General features: G+C 45.8%; 1 protein-coding gene across 7 annotated transcripts in view; it reads left to right on the top strand.

Moving 5' to 3' along the window:
* The first annotated feature begins 7 nt into the window (after positions 1-7).
* actn1 (actinin, alpha 1) overlaps positions 8-22,098 on the top strand; it is a 45,174-nt gene continuing 23,083 nt past the window's right edge. For 3 of the 7 annotated variants that reach the window (XM_054796066.1, XM_054796065.1, XM_054796063.1), the window contains exons 1-8: positions 9-403; positions 16,173-16,287; positions 16,353-16,472; positions 18,911-18,997; positions 19,061-19,148; positions 20,319-20,397; positions 20,470-20,551; positions 21,253-21,338. In XM_054796066.1, the coding sequence (XP_054652041.1) occupies positions 305-403; positions 16,173-16,287; positions 16,353-16,472; positions 18,911-18,997; positions 19,061-19,148; positions 20,319-20,397; positions 20,470-20,551; positions 21,253-21,338 (756 nt within the window). In that variant the 5' untranslated portion in view covers positions 9-304. Of the gene's footprint in view, positions 404-16,172; positions 16,288-16,352; positions 16,473-18,910; positions 18,998-19,060; positions 19,149-20,318; positions 20,398-20,469; positions 20,552-21,252; positions 21,339-22,098 lie in introns of all 7 variants that reach the window. The other 4 variants (XM_054796067.1, XM_054796064.1, XM_054796068.1 and 1 more) reach the window with 3 other exon arrangements.

Genomic DNA, 22,098 nt, shown 5'->3' with positions numbered 1-22,098 from the left:
CTTCTCTTTCAGCGTCTGTCGCGAGTCGACATCCGACTTGATCCAGCTGAGTCTTCCCTGAGGACCCGCGCGCGCGCGCGCGCACACACACACACACACACACACACACACACACACACTGGGAGGGAGAGAGAGTAGGCGAAGCCGGGGGCGGACCGTCGAACCGAATCTCCCCTAAGGCACCGAGGTGGAGGAGAAAGAAAAGAGGAAGAAGAAGAAGCGGGCTGAGAGAACCGGCGGCCAAACAAGAAAGAAGCCAAGACCTACTGAGCTGTCGGCGCTCATACACACACACACTCCTAATATGGACCACTACGACGGGGACAATGACTACATGCAGCAGGAGGACGATTGGGACCGGGACCTGCTCCTGGACCCCGCCTGGGAGAAGCAGCAGCGAAAGGTGAGCCTCACTTCCGGGATTGGTGTTGTTGTTTATACGTAGCCTACGAACAGCGTGTACTGTACATGTACAAGTTTTTACCAAGTCATGCAACACATGTCATCCATGCTTGGATGCGTTTACTCAATCACCCCCCGCCCGCTGGGATAGGATTAGCCCCTCCCCCCCAAATTGGAAGCAATCATCTGTTCCGGAAGCTGGAGCCTATCCCAGCTAGTTTGAAAGACAAAAGTACTTGCTGGACTCGATGTGAACAGTATTTCATGGAGTCATCACTTCAGCACCTTACTTTCAGCAACAATACTCATTGTAAATTACACACAGCACGTGAATAACAAGTCATCATTGTAAATTACACACAGCATGTGAATAACAAGTCATCATTGTAAATTACACACAGCACGTGAATACCAAGTCATCATTGTCATTTACACACACACACCACGTGAATAACAAGTCATCATTGTAAATTACACACAGCACGTGAATAACAAGTCATCATTGTAAATTACACACACACACACCACGTGAATAACAAGTCATCATTGTCATTTACACACACACCACGTGAATAACAAGTCATCATTGTCATTTACACACACAGCACGTGAATAACAAGTCATCATTTTCATTTACACACACACAGCATGTGAATGTATGATATGATGTATGCAGTGATTGTGGAGAAATGAAGGAAAAAGAGGTCACACAAACACACCCTCAAACGCACACACAGCACAGGTTTGAAGAGAGGACAAAAATGGGGAAGAAAAGCTGCGTGGAATCTGAGCAAGCGCTGTGGTTTGGGCTGGGCTTGTCGGGAGCGAGCGTGCCCAAAAATGGTAATAATCTCACCCTCTCTTGTTGCCGCTCGGAAAAAGGGGCCCCTGGTTTCTTCTGGGTTTCTTCTCCTTCTGATTTCCATGATGTCATCACTGCTACCGGCTGGGAGAAGCCCGGCTGGGAGGCTGGTGATCAGGTGTGAAGACACGTCTGGACTTCGTCAGACTACTGGTTTGCTGCAAAAGCAAAATGACTGAGTTGCTTGTTTGAAGAAGGAGACAGCGCACGCTAGTCTATCGACATAACTTCCAGTCTGTGCGCCTCATGCTTGAGGGGCCTGGGTGGGTGGGGGCATCCTCAGCCACGCTTGCAGCTGCAAACTTCACTTAGCATTCATGACATAACCAAAACTGTTTTTTCCTGCATTTTCTTGCAGGTTTTGTTGTTTGTACAAAATAAGACAAATACTGCAATATGCAATTCTAGTTGTTGGAAAAGTACCACATTTATTTCAAACGTTTTGTCTCCAAAAACAACAAGACCAATTAAAGCAGGGGTGTCCAAAGTGTGGCCTGGGGGGCCATTTGTGGCCAGCAGCTGTTTTTTTAAATTCATATACAGGTATAAATAAAGTTTAACAAGAAAATGAAATTCGACAGCAATGAAGTCTAAATATTAAGAGAAAAAACCTGCAATCTCATGCGAAAGTTGTAATTTCATGAGAATAACGTCGTAATGTTATGAGGGAAAATAACATCATCTTATTTGCATAAAGTTGAACACCCCCCCGTGCAGAAATGGAAAAAAACAGCTGTAATTTTATGAGCGTAAAAGTCAAAATACAAGAGAAAAGAAATCATATTCTAACGAGAAAAAAGTTGCAATTTTACAAGAATAAACTGTCCTGATTTGATCAACCTTCTAGTGCACCCCCAGAAAGATGCTCAACAACATTGGTGCCACAAGCTGCTGGACAAGCGCTTCCCTCGGTGTGGCTGCTTCGTGTCCCATAGTTGGAGTCAAAAAGTCAGGAGAAATGTTTCCGTCATGCAGGTTGGGTCAGTAATTTACACGCTTTGAAGACAGTGTGTTGGAAAGTCTTTTGGATTCCCGTGCAAGTCCTAACCTGAGACGGCCGCCACCACGAGTACTTTATTGTCTTTGCACACCAAGGTATCTCTGGGACGCGCTGCCAGAGGCAACTCTCACATATTTCCATGCGGTTGTCTTCCACAAACAAACACACACACACACACCCTGTCCTGACAAACGCCAAACGTGTCGCCAGGCGCATGACAGGTGCTCCACCTTCCTCCACATTTGCCCTTATAAGGCCGTAAGCCTTAGAAGTCCACGCCCAAACCTTTTCCCTCCCAGGCCACACCCTCACTGCAAGGCAGCCTATATTCCCTCACTCTCACTTTGAACTGCGTTGCATCACATCGCCGTCGTTCTGCATTCGCCCTGCAGGACTTGTCGTGCAACGCTTGTGAGTTGTTGGAGCAGTTGTACCGGTTAGCTCTCCGGTAGCTGGCGGAAATGCCATCAAAAACATCTTTGCACTAGGAAAGGTAAAAAAACAAACAAAGAATGCAACGAAGAAAACAACACACCGTGCTTACTTCATTTGTCAGGAAAAAAAGAGATGCCGGTACATGCTGACTGGACACGGTTTGGTTTGTGCTTTCAAGGCACACCAGGCGATGAAAAAGTCACACTTTGTAAACCACCACCATCTTGCATCATAGCCTTTCTGTCACATGACAGAAAGTGGAGGTCCTACTTGATCACTAGACAAGGAGGCATGATGTCGCTGTCCGATATATTGTCCGATAGCCGATACGTGGGTTAATATATGAAATAAAAGTATTGATATACTTAGACAGGAAAATACATTTCAGTATACTGTACATGAAGATAAAGTCATATAAGAGCCCCAAAGAAGCAGAAGACTACCAAATGAAAATAAGGAAGTAGAATTAGTAAGACTGTCACTATAAGGGCATGCCTCTTTGTCATTTACTTTTACGTGTTTACAGGAAAGATGGGGTAGTGTGGTGATGGGTTAATGTAGTGATGGGGTAGTGTGGTGATGGGGTAATGTAGTGATGGGGTAGTGTGGTGATAGGGTAGTGTGATGATGGGGTAGTGTGATCGCATGTGAGATGCATGTTCGTTTGAATTTGGGGTGGGAGTGGTGTCAGTGAACACTTGAGGAGCAGCTGGAGAGTGTGGCGTGTAATGGAAGCAACTCTGTAAAAAGATACGGTGGAAGGTAAAAAGCCCAGCACACATTTCCATTCACTACCTATGTGTGTGTCTCGGGAGGGCGGGGCTTAGAGCAGGAAGAGGAGTCAGCCAGCGTGAAGAAGAAGAAGAAGAGGCTCACATAGAGCTGCTTTTCAGGCCATCCTTTGTGTCTTTGTCAGCACAGAGCCAATAAAGGATGTAGTGATGCTATCAGTTGATGCATCATTGTCATGATCGTGATCATGTTCATTGTCCTCAGGTGTTTCTTGCTTGTTGTCGCTGTGGATGCAGAATACCCCTCTGCCTCCTCTCCTCTGTCCTCGCCCTTAAAGAGGGAAGGCGTGGGCGTGCGCCAGGGAAAGTTATTTGCTGACATTTGGCCTCATGCAGCTTTAACAGGAAGCAATGTCAGCTCTCTTTGCTCTCTGAGTGACAACACACCATTGCATTGCATTGCAAACAGGGACCACCACTGTGTCTTTTATTCACGCTCTAAGTCACACTTTTTCTTTGTATTTATCCATGCAAACACGGAGAAACCTTTTATACGCCATCTTACACGTGTGCTTTTGCATCCATCACATTTCTAAACACAGCACAGCACTCTTGTCATTTACACCATCTTTGACTTATGTCTTTGCAGTAGATTGCTTAAAAATCAGCAGACAGCAGAGCACTCCTGCCTTATAGATGATCTTTGTCTCGTGTTATTGCCGCAGATTTAGAAAAACAGCGGCAAGATCCTGTCATATACAGGATCTTTGTGTCGTGTTTTTGGAGTAGATTCATCACAACAGCAGTGCACTCCTGTCATACACAGGATCTTTGTCTCGGGTTTTTGCAGCAGATTTCTCACATCAGCAGTTCCCTCCTGTCATATCTTTGTCTCGTGTTTTTTGCCGTAGATTCCTAAAAACAGCCTGACAGTCCTGCTGTCATATAGAGGATCTTTGACTTATTATTCCTTATTATTTTTTCAGTAGATTCCTCACAACAGCAAAGCATTCGTGTCATGGAGAGGATCTTTGCTGTGTCGTGGTTAGTGCTGAGGTGAGATGGTAATGTGGATGGGGTGTTTCTGCTACTTTTCATAGACTGAGACAGACTTTATTAATTTCTTGGTTACAGCAGCTCAATTGCAGAAGAAAAAGAAAAACACTCTCAAATAAAATGCAACGCAATATGAATAAAATGTCATAAAATTAAAAGAATATAAGATAAACAGGATTTGCATGTTTATAAATAGTGTGTAAGAATCTAAGTAAATACAAGTCAATGTACACTTTACACAAGGGAGGGCAGACAGTACAGCGCAATAATGTGGTGAATGATCTTATCCAGGCAAGTGGGGTAGTGTAGAGCTGGGTGGCGTGTGGAATCAATGAAGTCCTGTAACGCTCACTGTGGGAACGGAACTGGAGGAGTCTGTTGGAGATCGAGTAGGTGGGTGGGATTGTCCATGATGGGGAGTGGTTTGTCCAGTGTCCCCCGGTCTGTCACTGTTACACAACGCCTCAAACGGTGTGTCAATAACTTATTCGGCTTTCCGGATCAGTTTGTCCATCCGGTTTATGATGGTCACTCATCAAAAAGGATTGGATGGTGTTAAAGGAACTGGAGAAATGAAAGAACATGATCCTCACAGTGCCCTTCCCACCATTCAGGTGAGAGTGAGCATGATGCAGTATCATCCACACCAGCATCAGCTGATATGCAAACTGTAGAGAGGCCAGGGAAGGGGCCACCAGGGAGCCAGCACACGTCTCTCTAGGACCTTCATGACGTGTGACGTAAAGGCAACCGGTCTGAAGTCGTTGAGAGGAGCTGGGATGGGCTTCTTGGGCAGCGGCACAACATAGGATGTTTCCATAGCACCCATATCCTTTCCAGCTTCAGACCAAGGTTGAGAATGAAGTGATGGATCCCAGTCATGTGTGACGACTGTGTATGAGTAAGTAGTATGTATGAGGTAGGAGTGTGTATGAGGGAGTTGTGGGTATGATGTAGTAGTAGGAGTGTGTATGAGGGAGTAGTGTGTATGAGATAGCAGTGGAATGTGTATGAGGTAGTAGTGCGTATGCATAGATTGTGGGGTGTAGAGTACATTGTGATGTTTTTAAAAATGTGGTACATCGTGTAAGCGTGCTGAAAGCCGCCTTTTGTGGCAGAGCAGCCAAAGCTCAGCGTTTTCCTGAGTCAGATGACGATGAGCAGTGAAAAATGCTGCTGGCGGCACAAAGCAGCACAGAGCTGACTCATGACTACTGAACTTGCATGCAGGAAGTAGTGTGCTAGCGTACTTTTTGTTGTCACGTTGTTAGTGCTGCTTCTTCACCAACATGGCGGCTGTGAGGTAACCAATAATTCTAAGAGGCGTAGTTACAATTTTTACCCCATAACGAGCTTGTGTTGTACGTATAAAAAATGTGATCATGTAGCAAATGAAAGGTCACCTATGCTGCAAAAGGTACTTTGCAAGCAAGTACTACCAGCAGTATGTGTTGATGAGCACCAAGCGTGATATCACCTCCTTCACTCGCAGGCCTGTCACCATAACGAATTTTGCTGGACAACAACGGTCCCACAAATGATTGCCCCGTCACCTCGACACACAGCAAGGGCTCTGGAACCAGTCCTCTTGAGAGTGGCTGGACTTTATTCCACTCTGGTGTTGCCAGCAGTGAGAGGCGACGGGCAGGGGTGACAATTGTTGCTGCCCCCCGGCTCAGGGCCTATACATTTGAGTTTAACCCAGTGAACGAGAGGGCGGTTTCTTTCCGCCTTCGGGTGGGGGAAGGGGTCCTGACTGTTGTTTGCACTTATGTGCCAAACAGCAGTTCAGAATCCCCACTCTTTTTGGAGCCCTTAGAGGGAGTACTGGAGAGTGCTCCCTCAGGGGATTCCCTTGTGCTGCTGGGGGACTTAGGCGCTCATGTTGGCAGCGACAGTGGGAGGTGTGATTGGGAGGAACGCCCCTACTGATCTGAACCTGAGGTGTGCTCGTCACAGTTTGTCCATAATGAACATCATGTTCAAGCATAAGGATGTCCACATGTGCACTTGGCAGCAGGACACCCTGGGCTGCAGTTTGATGATTGGCTTTGTGGTCGTGTCGTCAGACTTGCGGACAGGTTTTGGACACTCGGGTGAGGCGAGGGGCGGGGCTGTCAACTGATAACCACAATATGGTGAGTTGGCGCTGATGGTGCGAGAGGATGCAGAACTGGCAGGCCCAAACACATTGTGAGGGTCTTCTGGGAGTCCTTTGTCATAAGGAGCTTCAACTCCCACCTCCAGGAGAGCTTCAACCCTGTTCCGAAGTAGGCGGCGGACACTGGGTCCGGCTGGGCGATGTTTCATGCCTCCATTGTTGGAACAGCTGATCGGAGCTGTGGTGTGGTGTGTGGTGTGGCACTACGGTGGTCGGTGCTTGACGTGGCGTAACCCTAGAACCCGCTGGTGGACACCAGTGGTGTGGGATGCTGTCAAGCTGAGAGAAAGCCATGTGGTCTGTGGCTCTGGCGGTTGCTGAGGCAAAAACTCGAACATGGAAGGAGTTCGGAGAAGCCATGGAGAACGACTTCCCAACGGCTTCCAAGAGATTTTGGACCACCATCCGCTGTCTCAGGCGGGGGTTGCATGGTCAACACCGTGTATGGTCGGGATGATATGCTGCTGACCCCAACTTGAGATATTGTGGACCTGTGTAAGGAATCCTTCGAAGACCTCCTCAAACCCTCAGTCCTGGTGGGCTTTCCTATCTCTGGGGCTGAGGTTGGGGAGGTAGCCAAAAAGTTCCTTGGTGGCAGGGCCCTGGGGGTGGATGTGATCCGCCTGGAGTACCTTAAGGCCTTCGATGCTGTGGGTGTGTCTTGGCTGACACGACTCTGCAGTGCTGCATGGACATCAGGGTTGGTGCCTTTGGATTGGCCGACTGGCGTCTGCCGGAGGGTGTGTTCCAGCTATCGTGGGATCCCACTTCTCAGCCTTCCTGGTAAAGTCTATTCAGGGGTTCTGGAGAGGAGGATCCGCTGGATAGTGGAGGAGCAGTGTGATTTTGTGATTTTCATCCTGGTCGTGGGACTGTGGACCAACTCTCCACTCTCAGCAGGGTCTTGAAGGTACATGGGAGATTGCCCAACCAGTTCACATGTGTTTTGTGGACTTGGAGAATTTATTTGACCGTGTTCCTCGAGGAATTCTGTGGGAGGTAGTCTGGGAATATGGGCTACTGGACCACCTAATTCAGGCAGTTTGTTCTCTGTATGAACGGTGGCATAGTTTGGCTCGCATTGCCGGTAATAAGTCAGACTCATTTCCAGTCCGGGTTGTACTCCGCCAGGCCTGCCCGTTGTCACCGATTCTGTTCATTACTTTTATGGACAGAATTTCTAGGTGTTCTCCTTCCGCATTGAGAGGAGGCAGATGAGGTGGCTCGGGCATCTGGTTAGGATGCCTCCCACGTCCGACCAGTAGGAGGCCTTGGGGAAGACCCAGGACACGTTGGAGACACTATGTCTCTCAACTGGCCTCATATCTGCTGGGAGGAACTGGACGAAGTAGCCGGGGAGAGGGAGGACTGGGCTTCCCTGCTTAGGCTGCAGCCCCCGCGCTCACCCCTTGGCTGGATGAATGCATGGATGGATAGTGTGTCGTATGTTGGAATATTTGTAGCTAAATGCAAAGAATGCAAAGATGGTGAGCTAAAATGTATTCCATGAGAGTATATCCAGCCATTTGTTCACATGCTCGGCCAGGCTTCTTTAGCCTTGGTGGTCACCATGGCAACCATCCCGGCGTAACGGCGCAAACAAAGCTTGGCCTGAGGACTTACTACACTTTCAAATGTCATTGTGGTACACACACACACACACACACGCACACACGCAAGAATATGCATCAGCGACACGTCATGTCTCACACACACACGTACGTGTGCATGCTAGCACTGCAGCCAGGGTGATTATAAATGTAACCGCAAGATTGTGCTGCACCTGAGACACAGCCAGTGACACTCTCCAACTTTCCATCAGTCTATCAGTCCATCAGTCCATCATGGTTACCTGCTGGATAGAAACACACTTCCTCCCTTTACCTAGGACACACACACACACACACACACACAAGCGCGCGTGCGTGCTTGCACACACACATTGTGAGACATTCCAGCATAAGAAGATCGCATGCCTGTGTGTGTGTGTGCCAGACATTTTCCTCTAGTGAGCTTTTAAGGGAAGGAGACCAGGCGGGATAAATGGTGACCTTAAACACCCCCCACCGCCACCCCACACACACAAGCTTAAAGGGGAATACTGTACGCTGGCTGGACAAACACAGATCACTCCTGTCTTATAGAAGATCTTTGACAAGCACATTTGTTTTTTAATTAGGTGCTTAAAAAAAGCAGCTCAGTTTTTTTTGGTCTTTTTCCTTAAAAAAAGCACATCACTCCTGTCATATAGATCAGTGGTCCCCAACCTTTTTTGACCCACGGACCGGCTTGTGTTCTCACAAATCTCCCGCGGACCGGAGGTGAGGGGGTGGGGTTTGTACATTATAGCGATCTAATTTATCTTATTTATTATGAATTGTGTAAAACTAAGACATGGATAACATCAAATTAAAAGCACACAATGAATGCCGACCCACCATCCACCAGTTCAAGTGTTTCCAGAGAGATGGTTACATGGCTGTTTGACGAGTGTGGTAAAAGGCAGTGTGCTAGCATGAATTAACTTGAGACAAACGTGTACATTAGCACTCAATAAGTCATCCAAACGTACCTTCATGCATTCCCACATAGTATCACCATTTGACACCAAATATGAGGTGAAAGAAAAATGCTACAAATACAGTGGTAATCTATCTGTGCGGCATGAGATAAAGTTAGCACACCCACAATGGACATGTGTCAAGTGACACGGATGTAGCAGAGAATCCGGCCACTTTTCAAAATAAAACATCAAAGAAAAATGAAATAATGGAAATTATTTTTTCTTTCTGTGCGGCCCAGTACCAAAAGACCCACGGCCGGGTACCGGGCCGTATAGATGATCTTTGACAAGTGTGTTTTTTTTCTTCCACACTTGGGAACCTCCTTGGGAACTGTTTTTGCAGCACATTACAAAAAACAGGAGAGGATCTTTGGTGAGTTTTTTTTCATTTTTTTTTGTCGGGCTCTGTGATTCCGTGTTAACGGAATCGTGGAATTGGTTCGCTGAACAGAGAATCTGTTAAATGAGGACTCTTGTGGAAATTGACAGCATGGATGAAATGCTGTAGCAGTGAGGAGAAAGGACGTTAGTGTGGGGAAATTTTCCCCAGCGGACCGCCCATTCATAGTGGCATGTCCTGACAAACACGAACCAAACACGTCCAGGCGGCAAGCGGAAACATTGGCAAGTCCACGAAAGAACTTTGAAACTTTGAAACTCTTACTTGTCACGTACAGCATTACAGTAAGCTAGCTGGGTTAGCGTAGTTTAGCGGAGCACGCTAATGTGTCTGTGTGTGTACCGCGCAGGCCGTATGAGCTGTGCTTTGGGTCATGTGAATAAAGATGGCCGCTGAATTGGTGCCAATTGTGTGTGAAATGAGGACAATGGCCATGCCTGCAAGCTAGCTCACTTAGCAACACACATCACGCTTCTGGCCTTCAAAATAAGAGTGGCGCACATTCTGTCTCATAGTGGTAATAAAATAAGGGTGTCATAAAGAATAGCTTGCATGAATAAAGTCATTACAATTGCATCTGCATACACGTCTGCTTTAAACGCAAGCACGGATGTGATCGCTTGTTGAGGATTTTGTAGCAATGAAATGTTAGTGAAGCTACATTTCTTTTGAAATCAGGGTTTCCGCTACATCTGATTGATTGTGGCACAACGCCACTACAAAATAAAAGCCGCCACACCTTGTTAAGTAATATAGTGTATGAATATACATGCTACATAGCTACATACAGTGTATAGTTTATTATTTACCCACCCATAATGACCACAATTAGTTGGAAAACAATGAAAAATATAAAAAATGTTTCATTGAGCTTTATTTTGACAAGCATGTACCGAAATCGCCTGTCTTCCCTGTTGGCGCTCGCATAAAGTATGTGTGACCAGATCAAAGTACGTGACCGGTCTTGTGTTGACGGCGACTTTCTTTCTTACTATGGAGAGAATGCCAAATGGTGTGTAGTCAATTAACGGCAGCTTGTCACATGCTAAGCTCATCTTTGCCAGCGTGTGTGACCGTCCACGTTTCATTCTTTTTTTTTTTTTTTTTTTTTTTTTTTTTCCACCTGTCCTGTCCAGCCTTTAAAGCAGATAGAATTGTAGATCTAAATGCTGTCAAGTGCTCAACAGATTTACTCTGCCAGGGAGAAGTGTGATATACACTTCCCCTGTCATACAAAATTTATTCGACCTTGATGCTTGTTATAAAGCACATTTGGAGCGACCGGACCGGAGCAGGAGGGGACAGAGAAGAAGAGAAAAGGAAACCGGGGGGGGGGGGCACGAGAGGGGGACAAAAACAAAAAAAGAGAGACAAGAGACAAGGACAACAGCAGCAACAACAACAATAGTGACACCGTCCACGTTTCAATTCCACCCCTGCTTTGTTTACACATTTTGCCTGGCTCTCACCGCCTAGCTCGTTTTAGTCCCACGGGCGAGCTACACGTGGCTATCATGTTTGAAAGTGTCACGGAGCAATCTTGCTCTCTAGATGCGTGTCTAAGCTGTTGAACATAAACACATAGTTTGTACGGATTTAAGATAGTGACGCTATCACAGGGGTCTCCAGGTAGTGGTAGCTCACCAGCTGACGTTGAGTAGTTCACCAAAGAATATTTGCATTTCAAACATGATGTCTGCATTGAATGACAAGTGAGCACACTGAGTGGAGATGTGCTTTGCAAATAAACTAAATGAAATGTTGGCACCCACACAAAATAGCTCACCTCTCTGTTCTTTTTGTCAGAGTAGATTTACTAGTGCCGCAAGTTGGATACGCCTGTGTTATCATAAGCCTGGACTCTCAATTTGTACTCTTTATACACCACACATTTCTAGAACAGCAACATTTACATGATTTTATTTTGTTAATTGTGTTATTTTGAACTAAAAAATCGATTATTGAACAATCCATTTCCTGTGTATTCATATTAGCCTAAGACAGGCATCAAACGTCAAATAGGACAAAGTGTAGTACTTTTGTACCAATAGCCACATAGTGTACTATTGGACTAAAAAGTTCGGTGACAAAAGGAGGCTCACTTGAAGTGCTCCCAGCAACTGTGCCATCGAAACAGTTTTGCAATGTTGTCCGTTCGACATGTTAGATGAATAAGTTAATAAATAAATGGCAGACGAAGCAGCAACCATCCCCTGCAGCCCACCACCACAGCTTGAGAAAACTCTTGGAAACCCTGACAAACGGACACAAACAACACACAATCTCTGGTCATGAAATAAATGGAAAGAGTAGAAGACGGAATAAAAATCACTCAAAGGGATTTATTTGTTAGTCTAAGACATGAAGACATGAAGCGGCCGTGTTTTTCTGTGGTTGAGGCCTTGGAGACACGGCAGCCTTGTTCTTCACGTTTCATGGCCTTTTATTTGCGTCCTCCTGCGCACGTGAGCAACATCTGACTTCCTTTTTGAGCGTTGGAAAAGTCATCTCTGCTTGCTTGGCAGACACACAGCGGGAAATATTTCCTAACTGAAGATTACTCATGTTGGGGGGGAGGAGTAACAAGTTTAATGTTAGTCCAGCTTTAAAAATAAAATAAAAAAATCCATCCTGAAAAAGTCTGCTAAGATGACGCCCTGACACAAACATGTTGAGTCGCTCAGCGTCTGTGTCTGCCGACTCATAGCAGACATCCAGCAGATCTGGCCTGCTCTTGATCCCCCCCCCCCCCCCCCACCAATTCCTCCCGCGTCTCCCCTTCCCCCCAGCCCTGACTTCCTGACGGGCCTGGCTCTGTGGAGGATGATTGAGAACATGTTGATGTAACACACGGCATGTTGAAGCACAGTTCCCAGTGCTTTTCTCATGTCTATGCTGCTGACAACCATTAGGGGGCAGTACGTGGCTTATCACAAAACACCACACGAGCGCCAACTCGTGCCTCTTTTAGCTCGTCATCTTTGCCGTCACTTTTCATAAACGCATCGTGGCCAGTCATGCAAATTGGACTATTGCGTCATGAAGTCATCTCCCCGCTGCAAGCACATTGCAAATCTATGATGAGGTCATCACACGAGTGAACGTGTGTCGTCACACGGGTGAACGTGTGTCGTCACGCGGGTGAACGTGTGTCGTCACGCGGGTGAACGTGTGTCGTCACGCGGGTGAACGTGTGTCGTCACGCGGGTGAACGTGTGTCGTCACGCGGGTGAACGTGTGTCGTCACGCGGGTGAACGTGTGTCATCACGCGGGTGAACGTGTGTCGTCACGTGGGTGAACGTGTGTCATCACGCAGGTGAATGTGTGTCATCACACGGGTGAACGTGACGACACACGGGTGAATGTGTGTCGTCACACGCGTGAACGTGTGTCGTCACGCGGGTGAACGTGTGTCGTCACGCGGGTGAACGTGTGTCGTCACGCGGGTGATCGTGAAGACACGCAGGTGATCGTGTGTCGTCACGCAGGTGAATATAATGTGTATATATATCTAACATGTATAAAGTGCATGTGATAGAAGTGATGGTGAAGATGTGACAGTGGTGTGCAAACAGTGTGGAAGGAGTGTTAGCTTGTTCAAAGGTGTGCAGGGAGGGAAGGTGTCAGGCTGATCCGGGCTTGGCGAGCAGCTCCCCACTGACAAGCATTAGCCGTGAGCCGCTTACTGTGGTAGGGCAACATGAGAGCACCGTATGTGGACGGCTGAGGGTTGTTTCCGAGGTCCTGGGGGGTAGGAGCCCGACCTGACTGCTCCAGTGGTGGACACGTGGAGTTAAAAGCTGCATTTCATGTTCGCAAGGAAAGGAAATAGACTCATATCGTGTTGGCTCAACCCCAAACATCCACCAAAGTCACCTTCATTAGATCCTGGGGTCAGTGAAAGCTACCGTATTTTCACGACCATAAAGCGCACCGTCGCAGTCTCAGCTACAGGTGCTATTTTTGTGCTATTTTTTGAACAGGAAGTGCTCCCCAGCGACGCACCAAAACACTACCGCAAAGCACGCCGGGGAACGACGAGACAATACGCTAGCATGCTTGCTATTGTATGTTTTTAAAAAGCCAGCAAGAGCAAAACTGAGTTGGGTTGTACTTTATTGAAGTATTTAACAATGTACTCACGTTATTTTTGATAAATCCTAATCCGCAAATCCATCAAAGTCCTCATCGTCTATATCCCAAATGAACAGCGGGGCAAGTTCTCCATCAAACACGCCAGGTTCCCTGTCGTCATTGTCGGTCAGTCTCGTTGTGCGGCGCCTTAGAAATGATGCTGGCTTTTGTGAAAGCTCGAACAGTGCATCAGACACGTTAGCCCAAGCATCCACAATCCATTAGTGAAGCTGTGTTCGCTAGCTGTCATCCATCGCTCCCACGCCGCTCGCAACTTAACTTTAAACGCCGTGTTTACATCCATTCACAAATTGTGGCGAAACTAGCACGGCGCTGCATTCCAGTGTTCGCTAGCTGTCATCTATCGCTCCCACGGCACTCGCAACGTAACTTTAAACGCCGTGTTTACACCGATGTCCAGCGGTTGGAGTTCCCTCGTCAAGCCTCCCGGAATGATGTTAAGCTCCAGGTTCGTTTGTGGTGATGCGTGTGAAAAACATCCGGTTTCTTTCCGTACACGTCACTCAGCCATTTTCTCCTTCCAGACGCTTTGGTCCGGCTGGAAACTTTTCTTTAGGCAGCGTCAGCGTCTACCACAGGTAGCAGTTTCTGTCCATTACCATGGCAACCAAGCACAACAGTAAAAGCCGACTTCTCGTGTCGCGTTGTGTGTATCGCTACCGTGCTGTCTTCTCTACAGTGTGGTTCACCAGGATGTGGAAAGTGAGCGGCACGTCGTCCATGTTGGTGATGTAGTTGGATGGATAGATGGCGCCATTTCATAATAAAAATATATAACTACTGGGGCGTGCCTTTAGCGTCCTCAGTCACGTCCACCTTTCCTTTCCTCTATACAAGCAGCGTGTCGGCAGGCTCCCAGTCAGTCGAGCGGAGCGCTCATAAAAGTCACGCAGCAACACTTACAGATTTTGGAACTCGGTACACACATACGGCGCTTCGCATTATAAGGCGCCCCGCCCATTTTGGACAAAATTTAAGACTTTTAAGTGCGCCTTGTGGTCGTGAAAATACGGTATGCTTATGTCATGCTAGACCAACAGCCTGCTCCTGCTAAAATGTCTGGGATTTCTACCAAACATGTTCCTTTTTGGGCTGCATGCCCAACCACATAAACCTACATAGAACCCTACAGTACATACCACAACGCCAAGCTAACAACTTACAGGATATACGATGTTTCAAGACAGTAGTACATGTCAGCTCTGACATATACTGGAGCTGAAAGAGCACATTTATTCATATCAACTTCAGTGCCGAGTGACTAGCGTGAGCTTTGGCGGGGTTTCAGCCTTTTTTTGTTGCAATGTTGCTGATGTGCTTTTGGTGAGGTTCTCCGCACAGCATGCATGGTGGCACGCGAGTGCGGTGACGGCCAGAAACATCCCAGCAGGCTGCAGGGCGAGGGCACATCAATGCTTTTTGGGTGGCTTCTACCCTCAGAGACGAAACTAATCCCGACTCTTGCAGCAGAGTAACGCACCGTTTCCTTCTTGCTGTGTTGCCAGCACAAAGTCAAGCGGTGGCGTGAGCCCTCGTAGCGCTGCCTTTTATGGGATGATGTCAGCGCCAAGAAGGAAACGGAGCTGGCTTTCATGGAGTACTTGGCTCAGCTCCTGTAGGTCCTCCTCGGGATCTCTGCAGGATGCCGCAGTACTGCACTGGACGTGTGCTGGAACGTAGACACACTGTCCAAGTACTTCTGGCAAGAAGTCCTACTGTCTGTGTGTGTGTGTGTGTGTGTGTGTGTGTGTGTGTGTGTGTGTGTGTGTGTGTGTGTGTGTGTGTGTGTGTGTGTGTGTTTCTACTGTGTACTTTATACAAGTGTTACGTGAACAGTACATCTCCATTTTAAAATGTTTATCTTGAACACACAGCTCATGCCTCACCCGCCAAGGCCTCCCGCTAGCTTGACATTCTACAGTTTTGGATGTTGGAATTATTAGATTACATCAGCGATGTCCAACGCTTGGCCCTGGGGGGCATTTGCAAGTTATTGGCCCACAGAACATTCTAAAAATATCAATGAACAACAGCAAAAAATGGAAAAATCAGCAGTCATTTTGGGAGAATAAAGTCCAAATATAAAGAGAAAAAAGTGTCATTTTTGTGGCATCAAGTTGAAATTTTAAAGAAACAATAAATTTTTTTCAAACATCTTGTGAGCAACAAACAAAATTACATCATAATATTGCCACTTTTTCTCTTCACATTTGGACTTCATTCTTGTCAAATTGCTGCTGTTTTCCCTTTTTTGCTGTTTTTTTGTTAGATGATAGTTTCAGAATGTGCCCGAGGCCAATGAAAAAAGAGCGGCAGGCCTTCAATGGCCCCCAGGCCGCCCATTGGACAGCCCCCTTGTCATACGCGGTGGCTGGAGTGGATTGAATCTTTTGCTTTGATGTGCAGACGTTCACAGCTTGGTGTAACTCTCACCTGAGGAAAGCCGGCACACAGATCGAGAACATCGAGGAGGACTTTCGGGACGGACTCAAGCTCATGCTCCTTCTGGAGGTCATCTCAGGTGAGGAAGGAGAAAAGACCATCTTTCCACGGAACGTGAGCGTGAATGCGAAGGCCATCTTTCAGGAGAGCGTCTGGCCAAGCCGGAGCGAGGCAAGATGAGGGTCCACAAGATCTCCAACGTCAACAAAGCGCTGGACTTCATCGCCAGCAAAGGGGTCAAGCTGGTGTCCATTGGCGCTGAGGGTGCGTGACTTGTCGGTCTCTGTGCGTCCATACAGTCTGTGCATGGCGTGACCGCACCGTGGTTTCCTTGGTTGCAGCTCATGACCACAGTCTCCTTCCTTTCACTAGACCGCATGACATGTCCTCAAAGATCTTTTCATGACATCTAAGATGGTAAATATGGTACAATGTGACAAATCACCAATGTATTCAACCCAGAAAACAAACTTTTGGCTCGGAATATTTGACTACGTCACGTAATATGCAACAAAAGCTCTTTAAGAGCTGCTTTTCATGACCTCTAAGATGGGAAATACAGTAGAATATAAACAAAAGCAACGTGTTCAGCCTTGGAATATTTGAGTGACGTCAGGTAACACGTATGTCCAAGCCATTCCTGACGTGTTGTTTCCTTTCCCGTGTGAGAAATAACAGCACCTGTGGAGGAGAAAAGTGGTGCTGATGCGGGCAGGAGGTGTTGATCTTCCCTCCGTTCCACGCCTCCATGGTAGTCCAAAGGAAAAGTGGCATGGAATAGTTTGGGAAAGGCAGCTGCACGTCATCAAACGTGACTTTAGTGTGTGTTGGACAAAAGACACGGCTGTAGAAGGCTGAGGACAAAGACGCTGTCGAGTCAAGCACTTTGAGAAGAAGAAGGAGATTTGTTGCAGAGCAGCATTCCAGACGGATTATGCGCCTCGAATCCCTCTCGTACGTCCCATCAGGGATTTGTGGGGGGCGGGGTGGAGGCGGTCGGGGTCGGCGTTTCCAGTGGTATTAGCAGGATTTGTGCGCCTCCCCCAAAAACATGTGCAATTTTACATGTAAACATGTAATATTATGAGGAAAATGAATGTTGTTTTACTAGCTTACCTTGAAAAAGTCAAGAAAAATTTTAAAGTTTAAAGTTTTTTAAAAAATTTATAGTCATAATATTACGGGAATAAAGTCATCATATTACAGCAATAAAGTCATGATATTACAGGAATAAAGTCATCATATTACAGGAATAAAGTCATAATATTACGGGAATAAAGTCATCATATTACAGGAATAAAGTAATCATATTACGGGAATAAAGTCATCATATTACAGGAATAAAGTCATCATATTACAGGAATAAAATAATAATATTACGGGAATAAAGTAATCATATTACGGGAATAAAGTCATCATATTACAGGAATAAAGTCATCATATTACAGGAATAAAATAATAATATTACGGGAATAAAGTCATAATATTACAGGAATAAAGTTATGATATTACAGGAATAAGTCATAATATTACGGGAATAAAGTCATCATATTACAGGAATAAAGTAACCATATTACGGGAATAAAGTCATCATATTACAGGAATAAAGTCATCATATTACGGGAATAAAGTCATCATATTACAGGAATAAAGTAATCATATTACGGGAATAAAGTCATTATATTACAGGAATAAAGTCATCATATTACAGGAATAAAATAATAATATTACGGGAATAAAGTCATAATATTACAGCAATAAAGTCATGATATTACAGGAATAAAGTCATCATATTACAGGAATAAAGTCATAATATTACTGGAATAAAGTCATATTACGGGAATAAAGTCATCATATTACAGGAATAAAGTCATCATATTACGGGAATAAAGTCATAATATTACAGGAATAAAGTCATCATATTACAGGAATAAAGTCATCATATTACAGTAATAAAGTAATCATATTACGGGAATAACGTAATCATATTACGGGAATAAAGTCATCATATTACGGGAATAACGTAATCATATTACGGGAATAAAGTCATCATATTACAGGAATAAAGTCATCAGATTACAGGAATAAAGTCATCATATTACGGGAATAAAGTCATCATATTCCGGGAATAAAGTCATGATATTACGGGAATAAAGTCATCATATTACGGGAATAATGTAATCATATTACGGGAATAACGTAATCATATTACGGGAATAAAATCATCATATTACAGGAATAAAGTCATCAGATTACAGGAATAAAGTCATAATATTACAGGAATAAAGTCATAATATTACGGGAATAAAGCCATAATATTACAGGAATAAAGCCATAATATTACAGGAATAAAGTCATCAGATTACAGGAATAAAGTCATAATATTACGGGAATAAAGTCATCATATTACAGGAATACGGTCATAATATTACAGGAATAAAGTCATCATATTATGGGAATAAAGTCATAATATTACGGGAATAAAGTCATATATTACGGGAATAAAGTCATCATATTACGGGAATAAAGTCATCATATTATGGGAATAAAGTCACAATATTATGGGAATAAAGTCATGATATTATGGGAATAAAGTCATCATATTATGGGAATAAAGTCATAATAGTGTCAAATATGAAAGTTGTGTGTGTGTGTTTTTGTGACGATGTGACAAATGAGTTGTGTTCGTTTGTGCCATGCAGAAATAGTGGACGGTAATGCCAAGATGACCTTGGGGATGATCTGGACCATCATCCTTCGCTTTGCCATCCAGGACATTTCAGTGGAAGGTAAGCAGCGTGGTGCTGGAAGCAGGGATTAGCAGCTGATCCCGTCCTTGTCGTCCACCTCAGAGACGTCGGCGAAGGAGGGCCTCCTGCTGTGGTGCCAGAGGAAGACGGCACCCTACAAGAACGTCAACATCCAGAACTTCCACATCAGGTGACCACCGCTCCATCTGCGTCACATGACGAGACGCTTCCCAACGCCACCATCCTATCAGCACAGCCAAAAGGGAGGGCCGGCCAGGCCACGTGGTGAACGTCTGTCATGTAGCTGAAAAACGTAGCGTTCGTAGCAATGCAGCTCGCTTTTCCGCAGCTCGCTTTTCCGCAGCTCTTTCAAGTGTCAAGTGTTCACTTTATTCCCATCGTATTTCCACCTCATTCCTTCAAAGGTGACATGGTAAAAATGCCTTCACAGACCCTTTTTTTGAGCACGCCATTCACGTGCACACGCTCGAGTTGACTTCCTGCCAGAGAGAAGTGAGAAGGTATTTTTTATTGTCATGTGTACACTGGAACCTCGGCTTTCCGCTCATGTTTCGCTTCCAGCCATGAGCTGCACTTTGGAGTAGGAGGCGCTATTCAGCGGCAGGCATAGCCAAGGACAGCTATTTGGGGGCTTGTGTCAATGTGACCATGGCTGAAGACCAGAATGGATGTAAATAGTAAAACATGGGTGCCTGGGTGCCATCTTATTTGTCATCAACACCCAGATGAAAAGCACTCAATGTATACACGACCCCCACCCACCAGTACCAGCCTGGACTGACACCTTCATGCATCCCCACGTAGTACCAGCGCTTGGCAGCAAATACACTCTAGTAGTCTACCTGTGCAGCCATGGTGCCTTCAGGGAGCGGCCAACAAATCAGCACTCACATTCTTTATTTATTCCCTTAATAATAACTTTTTATTCCTGTAATATTATGACTTTATTCCCGTAATATGATGACTTTATTCCTGTAATATGATGACTTTATTCCCGTAATATTAGGACTTTATTCCCGTAGGACTTTTCCCCAACCTCATTTTCCAAACATGAGAAGTTGGTTTTGTTGCGTTTGTTTGACGTTTAAGAAAATCAAATATTCTTCTTGAATATTTCAAGTCGATGCTATTAAAGTTATTCCTTATTATTCCTTCTCATTTTCAGAAATGTTTTTGGTTCAATATGACTTTCTTCTCCTCATATCTGGGTTTTATTCTGGTCAATTATTTGATTCTCTTTTTTTCCCATTTCTGCGGTTGTTGTGTTTTGTTTAGAACTATTTTGAAATGTCTTCCTTGCTAACACGGTGTGTCCTTTCTTCTGCTCGTTGGTGTTCAGCTGGAAAGATGGTTTGGGTTTCTGTGCGCTCATTCATCGCCACCGCCCGGAGCTCATCGACTACGCAAAACTACGCAAGGTACTGTACGTCTCCTCGGCTCGTGCTCGATGGAAACACACCACAGCTGTCTCACGTGACCCTGTGTGCCAGGACGACCCCATGACCAACCTCAACACGGCCTTCGACGTGGCCGAGAAGTACCTGGACATCCCCAAGATGTTGGATGCAGAAGGTGAGCATCTGTCTGCAAAGCATGCTAACGCACCAACACAGACTCTTTTTACTGGCAGGATGAGACGCTCATTCATCTAATTCCTCACATACGGCACACTTTGTACTCTAGATGCTTGCATGCTTCTATATTCCATATAGTGGAACATCCAGGTTAGCATAGCATGGCATAGCAGTGTATATACTGTAGATATCATCCAGGTTAGCATAGCATAGCATGGTACTTTTGTCTGACGTGTGTCAATTTAGTGTCGTTGTATTTTACTGTCATTTCGTGCATAAATAACGTGTGTGTGCGTGCGTGTGCGTGCTAACGCCACTTTCTGACACTGTGGGGTGCCTTTTCGTCAAGTGACTTTCTTCAGGCGTGGGATTGGCTGGAATGGTCCGCCGGTGTGTGCGTAGCTTGATTTGGCTGGGCTGCTATCGCCTACATGTCCAAATCATGATGTGGAGTGCATGACAAAGTGTAGAGGTGTGCCATGTGATGCCTCATTTACAAGTACATCGCAGCAACACAACCGATGTTGGAGTAGCGGTGCTGCTAGATTCATGGATGAGAGGTTTCTCACGCTATTATTATGAAAGGGTGATCCAGTCCTCCCTGTCAAGGACATCCAGAAGCCACTTCCTGTTTGATGAGTGTTTTGCTGTCACGGTCCAATCCCTCCCCCCTTCCCCACCTCCTCTCTCTCCCCCCAGACATTGTGGGCACCGCCCGTCCGGACGAGAAGGCCATCATGACCTACGTGTCTAGCTTCTACCACGCCTTCTCTGGCGCCCAGAAGGTATCCTGGATGCAGCGTCTCCTCCCTCCTTCCTTCCTCCCTCCTTGTCTCTTCTCCCTCAGGTGTTCTCCTAACCACGCCCCTTTCTCTCTGCAGGGGTGGGGCTCTGACTGTCAGCATGTGGTCGCCACCAAAATGCATGATGGGAACACGTTGTTGTGTCCCGCCTCCAAGTCTGTCTGCCCGTTTGCTCTCCTGGGGGGCTCCTCAAATTCACACCCCGTTAGCCTCCAGGATGAATACTCATCATTATTGATGAGTATTCATGAGTATTGATGAGTATTCACGAATATTGATTATTGATCCAGACTGATGACAACCTCTTCATGTCTAGAGGGCTCTAATCATGTTAAAAAGTGTATTTAGAAGGTGGTAAACAGGTTTTCTATGTCTTATTTTATCTTATTATGTCTACTATATTGGGTAATAGGAGTGTAAAGGGACTATAGGGGTGTTATTTCATGTTTGAGGGCTCTAATCATGTTAAAAAGCGTATTTAGAAGGTGTTGAGCAGGTTTCCTGGCAGTCCTGCCATTTTGTCTCGGTGTGATTGTTGTAAACGTAAAAGGATGACGTCATCTCCAAGCATCCTTTTAGCGTCACATCAGTTCCCTTTGAGTGTGATTGACAGACAATCAGTTTGTGATGTGGGTGTGCTGGGATAGGCTCCAGCTCCTCTGACCAGTCTGGAGGTGTTTAGGAAGGAAACATTGGTGCTGAGCATCCCCTGCTGACAAACCCACAGACAGACTGGAGACCC

This window comes from Dunckerocampus dactyliophorus, chromosome 13, assembly GCF_027744805.1.
Source record: "Dunckerocampus dactyliophorus isolate RoL2022-P2 chromosome 13, RoL_Ddac_1.1, whole genome shotgun sequence".
Lineage (NCBI taxonomy): Eukaryota > Metazoa > Chordata > Actinopteri > Syngnathiformes > Syngnathidae > Dunckerocampus > Dunckerocampus dactyliophorus.
The sequence above is the reverse complement of the archived record's forward strand: the minus strand, read 5'-3'. Positions and strand labels throughout refer to the sequence as shown.